The sequence below is a fragment of the Aythya marila genome (assembly GCF_965140915.1).
Source record: "Aythya marila genome assembly, chromosome: 21".
Lineage (NCBI taxonomy): Eukaryota > Metazoa > Chordata > Aves > Anseriformes > Anatidae > Aythya > Aythya marila.
The window spans coordinates 7,870,780-7,886,266 of NC_139062.1; the positions used below are offsets into that span (position 1 = coordinate 7,870,780).

Sequence of the window (15,487 nt, forward strand, 5' to 3'; positions counted from 1 at the left end):
ATGAAACAGTTAGTTTGTGCTTCAGTTCCTTGTGGCTATTAAAAGGCGATATTGCTTTTCTCCACTGCATTAGGTAGTGAAAACCAGAAACATGACCACGTATCTACAGTCAACAAAAGGGTAATATTATTTGCTAGTCAAATACCTTGCACTGGGAACAGCACTCTTTGTTATTTGGGAATTCAGGGGCCTTTGGAAAATATTGCTTGAGTTTCTTCCAGGCTTCCTTCGAAACCACCCTCCTTTCGTTTTCAGATATGCACAGGTCACCTGCACAGAGAGAGCCAAGACAAGGACTTTGCTCTTGACGTGCTCAGCAATGTTTTGCAGCCCTAACTAGATTTAAGAGATTACAGGGTATAAATGTGGGGGAAGATATTCATGCACTTATCAGGCAACACCATGTCAGCAGAAAGACCACAACTAATACACAAAGTCACCTTCAACTTCTATATCGTTTCCTTGTTCAGACAGGCAAAAAAATAATATGACTTTAATTCACATAAATGTCCTTTAGGTCTCAGAGCCTGTGAACCAAGCAGCCGATCAAACACAAAGCAGGATGAGGCAGTGACAGATGCCAGGAGAAGGACAAGCCAGAGAGGGCACTAGGCTGATGTTTTCTGATCTTGGCTATCTGGAGCTATGATTTCATGGTGATTCCACTTTCTAAGCTGCAGACCAACACTGTGCCCCATGAAACAGGAGCCAAGTGCTTTCCATGCCCATGAAAAACAAATTTACCACTGTATATAACCTCAGACTGCCTCACATGCTCTATTCAAGCACCTCGGAATCCTGAAAGGACATGTTCCCCCTGCACCTGAGAGCCACCCTTCCCAAAGCATGGTTGCACTCAGATGCCTCATTTCAGCTACACCTGTAGTGTGAAGAACTCACCATGTTCAAACAGCCCAGGTTCACAATCAGCTGCAGAGACTCCTTGCAGTAACACCCACCACAAGAGAAAAAGGCAAATAGCTGAAGGGCACCTGCAGGGCTGGGAAGAACTTTGCTGCCCACAGCTGGGAGGGAGTAACTGGGGGGCAAGGACAGCAAGCAAGATTTACCAGCCAGCACCCAGACTCCTCGCCTCATTTATCCAGGCGACTGATGCTCAAGGAACAATAAAGGATGGTTTAGGGCAAGGGATCTCTGCTTGTCGTTTTAGCGACAGCAGTACCAGAGAGGTTACACTAACGCATCTGGGCACCACATTTACGCATGACCAGGCGTGCTCCAGCAGCCGAGCCAGGCTTGGGAAAACCCGAGAGCACAACGGCTCGGGGATCTGACGGCCGGCCGCCCGCATGGTGGATGCCTGCCAAGGGGAAAACACAGCCTCCACGACAGCTGCTGGGAAGTCAAGGCTCAGCCGCGCTGCACGCACAAGAAATGAGAGCAAACCAGGTTCGGATGCGGTACAGGAATATTCGTGCCTCAGCGGGGATCTTATCAGCAAGGGGGAGGCAAAACAGCAACCGCAAAGTTGTGGTGCCGGTGCCAAGAAGGGTCCAGAAAAGGAGGTGATGTCCTACTATCTGCTCTGCATTTCTATAGCCTGAGAGCTCAGCAGGCAGAAGACACGGATAAAAGGCTCCTTCCTCCCCACCCTCTGGCAGCTCTTTAACATTACAGCAGCTCCTCAGCCCCACAGACCGGCAGCTTTCCTCCTTCTTGCTAAGCCTGGACCTCTGCCAGTCCCCGAAGAAAAAATAGCAACGCTCCCCTCCTGCCTTTCCTCTAATAAACAAAGGTCAGGCTGGACTGCTTCGAAGCAGTGCTTGGCCCCTTGTTCTTCATCAAACACGACCAAGTGGCCCAGCTTTACCATATGAGGAGGCAGGACCAGGCTGCCTTCCAGAGCCAGCAAGGATGGGAAAATGAGCTTGTACAAATAAGGGCCTTGACACCATGTGATTAATGAAAACAGACTAATATGCTGCAGAGTGAAAGAGGTGGAAAAATCAGATCTGAACGCGTGGGGAAGAAGTGCTTTGCCATCTGGAAGATGACCACCCTAACCGCTGATGACCCTGCTTCCCCCTCCTACAGTCTCTCTCCAGGGACACGTTTTGGGCACAGACATTAAAGAAGTTTTAACTTATGTAAAAATAAATAAATATATATATATGTATATACATATATATATACACATTTGCCAGGGTTGGGAAACTACCAGAGAGCAAAAAATCACAGCAAAGACGTAAAGAGACTTCTTAAGGGAACACCCGGATGGTATGTCTGGAGGCAAGCCAGACTTCACAGATAAAGTGCTGCCTTTTCCAGAGAGTACCAACAAGGCAGTGCCTTCCTCCACAGCAAAATTAAGGCTGAATTACTGAAACTACAGATTTGCTGATACACTCCAGAGGAAAATTTTAAGTGTGTAGAGGTGGAAAGGTTGTTTTCAATGAGTAATTGAAGGTTAGCTCAAGCTGATGAGAAGTGACCTGCCAGTTGCCCCCATACTTAATATTTATTCCAGTACAGCCCAAAGTAACAGATAAACTAGCAATTTACCAGCGTAATGTTTTTATGATGTCTGGCTGCATTAAATGTTTCACCACCACACCGTGTTTTTATTTAAAAGCAGCAGCCTTGCAGCACTGGGAAATACGGTGCAAAGGCTCTGTGAAAAACAGGTAACACCATGACAAAGTGCTTCAACTGCTTTACAATGAGGCTTTATCAAGCCATTACTCTACATCTTTGATTAGCCTTAATGACAGGAGATGTGTTGCTAATTTATGGCATGTTTTTCTCTTAGCAGGAATGAGACCAAGTGTCCCAGGCAGAGCTGGCAGGGAAATCAATGCTTCCAAACAGCAGCCTACAGTAGAACACAATTATGTTTGAGAGTGACGTACAAGCTAAAAAGTGAGATTCAAACAACAGCGTAGCCAAGGATGTAGCTAACCAACCATCACTTAGCAAAACAACCAACATCAGGTCAAAACCTTATGTAAACAGACACCAAAGCACAGCAGGTGGGTAAATCAATATGCTTAGGAGTCCCAGCCACTCAGATCTGCCCGAGTTTCTCCAGTCGTTAGGTCAGTAATTCTGTACTCTTGAGAGTTTAATATAAACTGAGAGAACAAACTGACGCTCTCAGCTCCAACCTTGACTGATTTACACCATCTATTTTTTCTAGAATATCCTAAGACTTTCAGAGCTTTAACGTGGCTGCAAACCTTTGGTGCCACCCCCACTCCATCACATCGCTTTGTTAGCGAGAGAAAGAGATGCCACACTTCTGCAGCCTGGCTGTGTTTATTTACACCCTTTTCACTACTTACATGATCTGGTGGACTGCACCACAGTAGTGCCATTACATGAAAGCTCGAAGTTTTTAAGTGTCAAGAAAGACCAAGCAAACGAGAATAAAGTACACTTCTTCAGTAACTACTTATGCTGGTCTTAGCTGCAGTAAAGGTTACAAGGTTAATGTCTTGAGCAGTGGGCAACAACAGACATATTCATCTCCATCCCCCGCAGAGACTTACCATGTGGGCAAACAATGTCTTCATTAAAATTTAACTCTTCTTCCTCCTCTCTCTTCTCTTCATTCAATTCATCTAATTAAAAAAAAAAAAAAAAGAAGAAGATTGCAGAGTTCCTCTCTGAAGGAAAAGCAAAATCTTTAGGGGACTGAAGGCCGGTTTCCCTTCAAATCACAGCAAAACTCTTAACCCAAGGGAGGCATGTTATTCTCAATGCATGGCCTGCTTGCCCAGAGGCCAGGCTGGATTACACGTAGGAGTGCTTTGAAGTGTGTGGAGCACAAGACCATCCTTTGTGAGATTACAAAGGATGCATTTGTTCCGGCTAAAGCACCACAGGGGTTCGCTGCTCCCAAAGATCTCAGATCAGAGTTAACCAAAGCCTCTAGGTGAGAGCAGAACGAGCAGAAACCTTACTGGCAAAATATTAGTCAGCTCATTGCCTTGAGGATACTAATCTAAGCCAGATGCTCCCTTTGTAGCGTTGGGAGGGAATCACATGAATGAGCCCAGACCTGCGTGGCTTGGAAAAGCTGGTGGGAAAACCTGGGAGCGAGCCTGAGCTTCTCCCTCACTGCACACTGCCTGGGACCAAGCAATGCCAGCCACGAGCTGGAGCTGCACGTGCTTGATGAGACAAGGGAGAGCCAGCGCTGCGCCCGTCCATTAGCTATTCGGCAGAGAATTAAACAACCTGCACATCATTAGCTATAATTAATGATGATCCAACTAGCAGAGCTGATTTCTACGTTTTCAACACGGACACTTCCAGCAGCGGGTGTGAGAGCAGAGCTCACTCCCCTGGTGTGAGCAGCGAAGGGCAGGCTGCGCCACCAAGAGCACACTGCTGCTCCGGCACGTGAGCTGGCAACTGCAGCCAGGCTCTCAGTGATCTGCCCTGCGCTTGTGCTCCCAAAGCCAGGACAAACATTTACAAATTATAGTTCAGAACTGTAGCTCTATAGGCAGAGGCACTGCCCATCGAATGGGAGTATTATCAACACAATAATGTTAGTAACAGTTTGCAACAAGCCAGCTAATGAGCAAGCTGGATTGTGAGCAGTTAAAATGTACTTCTGGGAGGTGCAACCTGCTTTGAAACCAAGGTGACCCCTGAGGAATCACAAGTGGGACAGTAACTCAGCTGCTGATGCAGAGAAGTGCCCTTTTCTCAATGGATGCCACCAGCTCCATCAGCAGCGCCAGCCTATAGATATCACACGGGCTGTGTTATCTGGTGTTCCAAGCCTTCAAACCCAGGATCAAGGCAAGTAGCTGATCATCCCCACTTCCATTCAAATAAGCTTCTTGATCCCAGTTAAGAAACAAAAAGCTCAATAAAATCCATTTTCCAAAGGTTCGAGAACAGAAGGCAAATAAAAAACCCCCATACATTCTCACAAACATATAATACAGGCATAGAAGAGAACCCAATTCATGTTTTTTTTTCCTAAGCTGTGTTTTGCCAGTGCTGCTTTACCAGCTGTGCTGTTTCATCTGTAGGCCTTTGCAATAAACATCTTCATTCCTTCTCCAAGATAATTTCCCTGTTTCTTCCTTCCCTGCGCGCTCTCATTCAGATAAAAGTAGATGAAAAAGATCATGTGTCTGGGGCGGTAATTCTACACAGCTCTGTAAAACTACTTATTACCTCATCTTCTCTCTGTATGAAGATCACCCAGCAGTTTTGAAGCTTATCAAATAAAAAGCTCCTTAAATTAAGGCTGCGTTATATCAAACCACCTGAAGTGCCTTCCCTCCCTATTCATACAAGGGAAGCAAAACAGCACACGCCAGAACACCTGATGTGTCTTTTGTTAGGAGGTATCAGTCAGAGCTGGTGGAGCTCTACAGCAGCAGAACTACCTTTGTTTTGTGCATTTCCATTCATTTTTCCGTTACTGTGCTCTGCGTCTTCGTCTTGCTCATTTAATTGCTCCAGAGCCAACTGACGCCAGCTCCGCAAGGACGCCTTTCCAACCCAAAATCCATCATTCCTGCAGAGAGAGAACAGCATTGGCAACACAGATCACAACTCTGTTCTCCTTCAGGAACCAAAGAGTAAAATCTTTGGGAAAAAGCTATTCAAACATTGTTAGCACTGCTCTGACAATGTTTGAAAGCACCAGGACTTACGTACCCCTTTACTGTTATCTTCAGCAGGTTTGTAACGGTTTTGTAGTCTTCATTTAACTGGTTCTTCAGTCGCAGGATTCGACACCTTTCTACCACACAGTCCTTGCAAAGTGCTTTGACTGGGGAGGGGGAAAAAAGAAATGTAATTACTCCAGCACACACAGCTGAGCATCTCACTGGTTCAAGCACCGCTGTTCAGAAGTGCTTAGACAGGTGTAAGGTACACACCAACTATCCTGTCTCACGACCTCAGATTTCACATGTAAATGAGGTCCCTGGGGTAACTGCCAGCTCAGGCCCCGCTGGAAGTTTAATAAGCATAAAACGCTTCAGATGAGGTGTGATCTGTTCCGCTACCTTCACAGCTCTGCAAAGCCGCTATCAACAGTTTGCAGCCACAGCTGCAAGCAAGCTCACACCAACACAGACCCAGGAGTCAAAAGGCAGGACAGTCTAGGCATGAGCCAAAACCACTGTGTTGCTGCTCTTACGTGGCGGGAAGATGCTGTACAGACATCTAAATGGTGGTACAAAATACCACTTGTGGCCATCCCTGCTTCTTGTACACTGGGATGAGAGCAGAGCCCTGTCACTCAGCTTGGGGAGCTCCTGAATGTGGCCGCATGGCACTTAGCCAGCTAAACCCAGAAAGAAACCTCCTGCAAAGCTACGCTGGACTAACATGAGTGCAAGCCCTGGGGCTGGGCTTACATTACCACATGGGAGCAAGAGGAGCCGGAGAGATCATCCAGCGCACGATCCTTCCCTCTCAGTCATACCCAACGAAGAAACCTGCAGGAGATTCTTCCAGTTGACTGATAAAGGTTGCCCTGCTTTTACAAAGGCTGCCTACATTGCAGTAGTTTCTGCTGGTTGCATTTCTTCCCTATAAGGGCCTAGCAGCAGCTAAGCTAATTTGGTCTCAGTGGGAGTTACTGAGCTCCTTTATAAAAGAAAGCAAGCCTGGGGCTTGATTAAGGGATACCCAGAGACTGCAGAGGTCAAGGGCTTACCCCAAAAATCACACGCACTGCAGATGTGTGCAACACAAACATGTTCAGTAACAGGTGTGTGCTTCTGTCAAATGAGGCAGCTTAGGACAGGCTAGAGGGGAAAGAGGGTAAATGATTTCCTTGGCTTGCACACATCCACGCTGCTCCAGAGTGCAGGCTGCTGGCAACAGGCAGCACAGATCTGCATGCTACACAAAACACTGCCCACGCAGGATCTGCAGGTGCTGCAGGCATGGAAAATTGTTTTGAAGAGTCAGGGGGGTTGCATGTGCAAGTTGTGCTATTTCATACAGCCAACTTCATAAAACCCTCCACACACTAAGGTGGTGGTAGTTTTGTTGGTTTTTTTTTTTTTGAACCTAGGTGCACCATTGCTTTCTTAGAAATTACTCCATGCACAGCTCTTTCTAGACAGAGCAGAATTCAGGTCTGAAACAGAACCTGCAATCAGACTAACTGTATTTTTTTGAATGCTAATGCAATTAAGTGATTTAAAATGAAACAAAGCACCCAGAGATAGCAGCACAGCACAAAAGCTATGTGCAGAAATAAAGTTATGGTAACAAAGGATGACCCAACAAGGGGCTGGGATCAGAACAAGGCCCTAACGTGTTCAGCACACAAGAAAGTGACTCGGAAAGGGGGGTTTCTGTCTGCCACCTTACCATTCAGCCGGGGTCCTCCTCCATATCTCCTGTAGAAGAAGTCAGCCACGTACTCTGATATCCTCTTCATAATACAGATTTTGTCAGGATGGAGTTTCCCATGCGAGCACAGGCAGGCTGTGTTATCTATGGGTTTTGGAGGAGTAGACTCATCCAGCCATTTCTGCAGCCATTCAAGAGAGATGAAGTCGTATGGGGAACCTGGGAGGGAAAAACACGAAGAGAAACAAGCCCATACACGTCAGCGAGTTTGTGATATGGCAGATGGTATTTTATAATTACTCTGATTTCAGTGGTACTTTTAAAAATTAACAGGCTATCACCGTTGATTAAATCCCCGCAATACAAGTTTTCAAACATTTGATACAGCTCCCCTGTCCACTTCTCATCCTGGCACTGCAGATTTATAGCTGGGCATCTTGTAGCAGAAGCTACATGAAACTGGATACGTGAGAACAACCGGTCATTGGGAATTCAAACAATCAATAGCAAACAGCAGAGCACTCAGAGCAGCAAAGGGAGCATTTTCAGACTGCAAAGCCTTTAGGGGCTTGTTGCAGAGCAGTCAAGGAAAAGGCAAGGTCTTCCTATAATCCATTGAGGGGCAAATATAATATTTAAATTGCAATCACACATTAAAGGCTCTTTCCATAACAGAGTGAGCTCATTGGGGTAGATTCAAAAATAAAAGACAACCACAGCAAAGAGATGAGGTCGGCGTTCATCTGTACCCCACAGAGCCCAAAATTTCAGTGTTATTCTGGAATATGCTTACAACTCTGGGTGAGAGAGACTGAAGCACTGTGAAATTTACAGTGCAAATACTAACTTGCTCAAATGTTTTATGCAAGTGTGATTTTTTTTTTTTTTTTTTTGAAACAGAGCAGGCTCGCCCTTGTTTGTTGAAGGTGAAGCACATCACACAAAGCCTGGGTTCAGAAGCAGGTCAGATCAGTATGAGCAGTGAAATGGCTTTGTATGAAATCCCCATATTTTCATACCAAGGCCCTGAAACGATGCACACATCCAAAGAACAAGCATGACTATGTTTAAAGACAGTTGTGCATTTTGAAGCTGCTTGCCGGGGATTAAATGGAAATGCAACCATGGCAAAGCAGCTCATCTCAGTGCTTTTGCCCATTTCCATTAATGGCAATCTGAGTTCCTAGATAGGTTCATAATGACACACTGAGCAACAAACAAGGGTGTGAGAACAACAAAGCAGCTTTCTTTTTGTGCATCGAGCCCAGCCAATACCAGCAAAACAAATGCTGCAGCTTCTGGGAGATGACTGGGAAATTAGCAGGATAGGCAGGAAATTAAACACATACTGCTGATGTGAGGAGGACAGTTCTGAAACCGAGGGGAAGAGTAATGTTGGTTACATTTATCAAAGGAGCACAAAAACATGTTTCATACAAAGGAGCAACAGAGAAGCTACAGCAAAATACTTTGTCCTAAAACTTGCACTGGATCGTCACAAGACCTGGTGTCAAATCCTCTCCTCTGCAGGATAAATCAGCAGTATTTTCATCTTACGCAACATCAGAGTTCCACAGCCATGACCTCCAGAGAATTGCAAGGCTGTCAGAAATGGTTTGCTAGTTTGGGATGAAAGCTGCCTTCCCCGGAAAGTACACTTTTTTTTTTTTCTGGGGCAGGCTCTACAAAGCTGGCAGAAAATGTGTCTGCACAGCTGCAGAGAGTCCCAAGCTCCTGAGGGACTAGACGTGCAGCAGCTCTGGGATAACACTGCTTCCAAGCTGTGCTAGCAAGCTGCTATGCCCAGGATGTGCCCAGCAGCAAGGGCAGGCAGTGGGTGTCCCCAGGGCAGTGCTTCAGGCCCTGCCACCTACAGATGGGGGCAGAGGAGCTAGGGTCTGTCTGTGCCTGCACTTGTAAAAACATATTTGAGATTTATTCCTTTATCGTGTTAGGAATGTCAAAAGCAAACTACTTTGTTTCTGCTAAAGGGGATAAAAACACACCAGGATTGTGCTTGCTGCTCCTTTTTAATGGTGACTCATGGCAGATTCATATCTCCACCACAACCATTCACCGTGGCTTTGATTTAACGGTGACATTTTAACACCCCTCAGACTTGCAGGGACTCGGCAAGCCGCGCTGTGACACCCCCCTGTTCGTGAGTTAAGCGCCCGTGTTCTCAAAGCTGGGTTCATAAATTGAAGAGGCAGACATTTACGGGAGCCAAGCTCTCACGGCTCGGGAAGGCTCGTGAGATGTTTATGTTCTCAGCAATAGTCTGCTGTTCAACCACTTAAATCTTGCTGCTGGTTCTGAGCTCTGGACCCTCATTTCTGAGAAGTGAGTAAAAGATATTAAAAGCTAAATATCAAATTGTTTAACAGGCCACACAAACATTTTAAATTCTTTACAGTTTTGGGGAGTTTTTAGGAGATGCGCAGAATGGAGGGAGATTCCCCGTGTTGGACATACAGAGAAAGCTCCTGTATGCTTGCTCTGAGAAAAGACAGGAGAGGCAGCAGGGGGATAAAAATCTTAGTACTCAGACATGTTAAAGCAACAAGACGCAAGGAGGAGTAGGAAAGGATTAACCTCAGTCACTCATCACATGGACTGTGAAGCTTAGACATGGGGCTTCGAAGCCTCAGCAAGGATGAATCAAATCATTTTCTGCTGGAGGCCAAGCATTCTTGTACTCTGCTACCTGCTGATTAATTTAGACCAACAGCACCGAAATTTGATGTGAGCTAGCAATTTGAGACAGGACAGTTATTCTGCCTCGATGCTACTAAGCTCTAACGAGATGAGCTGCTCACCGGGCAGAAGAAAACAGTCACAATGCATGGAAGCACACAGGAGACTGACTGATGGGGAAGGAGCAAGAGGGAATTAGTGATGCCAGAGGCCATCAAAATGAGAAAAAAAGAAGAAAAATAGGTTAAGGCAGATAAACAAGAGAGGGAAAGCAAATCCTAAGCATGCAGACAGCAACAACAGACAGTGATTGCTTTCTTCCTCAGAGAGGGCTACAGCTAATGCCTTCCAGTGAAGTGTTCTGGCCACAGAACCACGTTGCGGGTTAGTTACAAAACATTACTAATCTTAACAATGGTCTACTACAAAATACTACCACAATATCTTACAGACCAGCTTCAGCAGGTAACCTTTGGTAGAGCTCCTTCACCTCTTCATGCTTGATTTTGCCTCTGGCCACACTCTGTTTGCGCATCTCGGCCATTTCATTGCACCACTCCTCAAACTTGCAGTTATCACGCTCCACCAGCTCCTGCAGGAAAGCTGTTGGGAAAGGAAAAAAGCAAAACCCACCAGTCACTTCAAGGAAAAATGCCAATTATGGTAATTATCCCTGTGATCGGTTATCTGGGGATAACAAGCAAACCTAAAAATTCCCCCCCACAGCTACCAACATACAAGGTCTTTCTGAAAGCCAAACACACGGATATCGCTCTCTCCAATATTTATGGCAGCAGATGATTAAACACAACTGTCCTGTGGGATACAACAGCACCCAAGAAAATAATTTACTCAGGGCTGTGGGGGGGAAGCGATGCTTGCTGCGTTAGAGAAATCCCCTGCTTGCTAATAAGCCTACGCCGAGTGCTGGCAGTCGTGTGAAGTGCAACGGGGCTTGGCAAGAGGCTGCAGAGCCGGAGCGCAGCAGGATGCTTTGCTGCCTGCCTCAGTCCCTCCCTGCTATTCCTCTCGCTCCAGCCACTTCTCTGCCTCCCACTGAGAGCGGCTCCTTGTGCTGCCAAGGAGCTCTGGTTCTCAGGGCAGAAACGAGGGCCTCACACACCACGGGTACACCTGATGCTGCCGCACAAGTCCCAGCGCGCAGTCCCACGGGTATGCGTGATCTTGACGAGAAGGACCAAGTGCGTTTTGAGCACAAGGGCACAAAGCCCTCATGAACATGGAAATAAGCTGGGGCAGATCCTCCTGTTGACAGGAAGGTGAGGCCAACAGGAATTTTCGCTGTCACCATCGGAAAAAAACTTAGCATGGAAAAAGATAAAATACTTCCCTTGCAGTGCTGGTGGGTAAAGCACTGCTGCTTATCTGAAGCCTTTTCCCATTTAACAATATTTTGAAGAGCTAAAATATTTCCGAAAGGTTAACGCCTGTGCAGCCAGAGAGCCTAGTATCCACCTTGGGAGAACATACAGTATTAAGAAAAAAAGCAGCCTGACCCATTCACCCTCCTGGTCATGGGCTAGGGAGCCAAGTTACATTTCTCCACCGACCTGGAAAGCTGTTTTTTAACAGCATCAAAGCAAAATGCCACAAATTTGCAGTTGCATGAAGCCTCCCCAAAACCGCTGGCTTGACTGCTGCCCTTTGCTCTGTGTACCTGGCACGCTTCCATGTGAAACAAAGGCAACCGCAGGGCTGCTCAGGAATTTGAAGCTGGGTGGAGAAGCTTTGCCGAGTATTGTTTGGGGCAGAGGGGTAGGAGGGAAGGGAGCGTAAAAGAGCTCAGCAAAGAGACTGAAAAGACAGATTCGAGGCATGAATTAGCACCATTTCCCAGAGCTGCACAGCTCAGAGGGTGGGCTTTTGAGGTGAGGGGCTGGAAAAGGTTTGATGCTGTGTTTAGGGGGTCCTTGTGCATTGGAGAAAGCTGTACAATTCACCCGTCACCACCCTTTGCATCCAGATAACTTGACCGACACCCATCACTGACGAACAGCTCAGGTCCAAAGGGTAACCAACACCTCTCGCCCCTGTTTGACAGAAAAGGGAAGAAGGTGGAACCCACCTCCGTCCCCGTCAGCACCAGAGCCCTAATTAATAGTTTGAATCAGTAGCATGCAAATGCTGAGCATCATTAAATCCACAGGCCAAACCTACAGGGATTTCTGCCACCCCCAGCAATTCTAAAGCAAGACACGAACGTGCTAGTACAAAACTCTTGTTAAGGGCTTGCATCCTCTTATTTTTATGCCGTTTATTCTCGATACGACAGAGATTAAGCACTTGTAGAAGAAACCTGACATGTGTCAGGATTATTCACCTGCAGCACAGTACGTGCACTGCCAATGACATTTAACCACGCTGTTCTCCTTCGCCTTTGGGAACCCGAGCAGCTCCGGTGGGATCCAGCAAACGCTAACACTCCCGCCCCAGCAGCGGGACATGCTGCAGATGATAGCTCACAGTGGGATTATCTCTTCCTATCCCCCTTCCCATTTGATCTTGCTGGTCAGGTGCCCTGAACAGGCACAGAGACGGTGTTATCAGGTTAATATTATTTCAAGTGCTACGGAAGTTGAAGGGTTTTTCTGCACATGACCCAGGTCGTGACACCAAGCTGCCATATGGTGCCCTTGAACCTGCCAGGCAGCAAAAGGTGCTTTGAGCAGAGCCCTGATTCCTAGCTGGCTCGGAGCATCATGAGAAGAGACGGAGAGGCCAGGAGAGTCAAGTCTCCCTTACCTGGTACTTCGACTGTCAAGGACTTCTCTCGGGTCTGCAGCCTGTACACCAGCATGTAGGCGTTGCGTGAACAGTGAGTCCCTTTCCCACACTTAGGTTTGCGAGTCTGAGATTTAGAAGGCTCTGCTGTGGTAAAGGGAAAACACAATAAGCACACGAGCTCCCTTACTGACTCTCCAACAGGCTGAGTTTGCCACCTAGCCGGCTTCCCACTCCCTGTGTTCTGTGCCCTGCCAGGCCTCTCTGCAGGCGCTGGCTTGGCATCAGCCAAACTTTTATCCCACAGCAAGACCCAAATCCTTCCAGCATTTCTGGAGGCGGGACGATTCAGAGGGACTAAATTAGGACCCTGCTGTAAACCACTCTCCATAAGAGAGCCTTTCTTCTCTCCCTAGCTTCGCCTTGCCAAGCCAGAAGTAGCTTTTGCAAAAACATCCTTTCTTCCCTCTGCCTCTTGTTAGTTGGTGTCCTGACACCAAAGAACAAAGTCAGATCCTCAGTGAAGAGAATCTATTTACATGTGACCACGGATGCAAAAAATATGGACCAGTTGGGCAGCTTTTATGAGGCAAACAGACATGGAAATGATTTCAGAGCAGCTGGCTGTATGATGCAAACTCATGTTGCAAGAGTGACTCCTTCCAGACTGCCAGGCAAGGAAAGCACGCTTACATACAGCTGCAGTTTCAAAAATCAACTTTTTTTTTTTTTAATTTTAAAAAAAGGAACAGCCCTCTGTAGGTTGAACTACGAATGGAATATTGATATTTTTTTTAGTGTATTTTTTTTTTCCAGTTCTGGGAAAAAAAATATGTGCATCTTCCACCACACCATCCAAGGGACTTCCTAGCCGGTCTTTATTTGCAGTTTCTCCAAATATTTTACAAATTGTTCCCATCTGCACAGCCTGGCCTCAGGACTCCCCCCACAACAGACCTCTGCTTTACATTACCAACCTTCTCCTGCTGTTTCATGTGTTTGTAACGAAGAGGATGACTCTCAAACTCCAGTTTTGCTTGGAGTTGGCAAATAACATCAGCACTTCAGAACTTTGTTTAGCATATTACGGCTTCCAGCTTGCAGAGGCTTCTGAACATGCTTTACTTACATTCTTCGAGCAGCCTTGTGTTTCAGCAAGAATACTTTCTTGCAGTTAAGCATAAACCTTTACAGGATTAAGGCCACAGCAGTTTATTTGCATATGATTTTTGATACTCTGGGTAACTCGTGAGGTTAGAAAGAAAAGGCTTAGAACCTTTTATTTATTCTCAGGGCTTATTTTCCTACCTTACACCACTAGATGTCTAGCCAGTTTCACAATTTGGTTGAAAGCTAGCGGTAGTCAAACATTAACAGGATGACAAAGCTGCTCCGGTGGCAGCCTGCATTTATGCATGTCGTGATGAAATTCAAGAAGGTGTTTGCGAGCGAGAGAGCTGAAAATAAAGTGGCATCATGCAGATGCGTGCATGGGAGGAAACAGGAAAGGCAGACTAACACCCCATGTCTGCTCAAGGGTGTGCTCAGGCTGATGTGGCTTTAAAACACTCTTAGGGAGCAAATAAATCTGAGGGTGTCTTTTTCATTAAGCTGTTATTTAAAGATGCTTTAAAGAAAGGCAACATATCATAAAGTCAAATTATTGGTGCTGGAGACACAGCAAAGAACAAGTGGCATGGTGGATCAGTGTTTCTGGAAATGGGTTAGTTGCACTTTACGTGAAATTTCTGGCATTAACTTCCCCATTTCCCGACACCACAAAGTGTTCTGCACTGACGTGCGCTGAGGAACACTAAGCAACTGCAAAACCGAGCACTTAAGCTGTCAATTTAAAACTGATCCACTCCTATGTACTGCAGGCTGAGAAACCCACAGTCCTAAGCTCATCCTAAGCCCTCCAGCCAGCACAGGGACGTCAAGACCCTGTACTGCCCAGGTTATCTAAACCAGAACATCAGCATGAGGCAAGCTGGCAAGAACAAAAGACTGCAAAGGAAAAGTAAAAAGAGCTAACTAAAAAGGCAGTTTTGGCTTTCAAGAGATTATTGGGATCAGGATTTTTATGAAGACTCTTTACTGCCTCCTAAAGTAAAACACCTCATTAGAAATGAAAACATAACATGTTAAGGAAACTGAAAACAACCTCGTTATCTGCTCCTAAGCCTCATCTGGCACACTGGCCAAGGAAGCAGCAGCTCGCCTGTTTCATCCTGATAGGCATCCTGGGTTATCAGCATGTTATCTGCCATGCGGCAGGCAAGAGAAATACTAGAGTAGAGGAAATGATCACGAGGTGTGCGTAAACACTCACACAGGGCTGAAATGAAGAAAATCTGGCTGCAATTAACAGAACTGCTGTTTCACACATTACTCTTAAGACGTGACAGCATGCATAGGAGTACTTTTGTTTTTTAAGAGTATCAGGGCCTCCACATACTCAGCCTCTGTGGTTTTGGTGAAAAGAGTTATTTTAAAAGGGCACTCACAACTTAAAGGTTTTACCTAGATCTTCCTCAATTCCCAACTGCAGTTTCTTCCCCTCCATCTTTTCTATGTCTTCGTCATTAAACTTGTACCACTCGCCCGTCTGCGGATCCTTCACATGGGCGATGTAGTGCCCAGAGTACGCACTCACACCTCTGTGTATGAGGACAGCACTGAGTTCATATACATAGACACCACCTGGAAGGGAAATGAAAGTTATTTAGCTCTCTGGATGAAACAG

The 15,487-nt window shown here is 46.2% G+C and overlaps 1 protein-coding gene across 6 annotated transcripts in view; it reads right to left on the bottom strand.

Annotated features, from left to right (window-relative positions):
* USP48 (ubiquitin specific peptidase 48) overlaps window positions 1-15,487 on the bottom strand; it is a 32,611-nt gene that overhangs the window by 10,929 nt on the left and 6,195 nt on the right. For 5 of the 6 annotated variants that reach the window (XM_082776888.1, XM_082776889.1, XM_082776886.1 and 2 more), the window contains exons 9-16: window positions 15,265-15,444; window positions 12,763-12,888; window positions 10,453-10,602; window positions 7,321-7,521; window positions 5,647-5,761; window positions 5,373-5,503; window positions 3,510-3,581; window positions 146-270 (exon numbers count right to left, since the gene is read on the bottom strand). In XM_082776888.1, the coding sequence (XP_082633014.1) occupies window positions 146-270; window positions 3,510-3,581; window positions 5,373-5,503; window positions 5,647-5,761; window positions 7,321-7,521; window positions 10,453-10,602; window positions 12,763-12,888; window positions 15,265-15,444 (1,100 nt within the window). The remainder of the gene's footprint in view (window positions 1-145; window positions 271-3,509; window positions 3,582-5,372; window positions 5,504-5,646; window positions 5,762-7,320; window positions 7,522-10,452; window positions 10,603-12,762; window positions 12,889-15,264; window positions 15,445-15,487) is intronic. The other variant, XM_082776887.1, reaches the window with a different exon arrangement.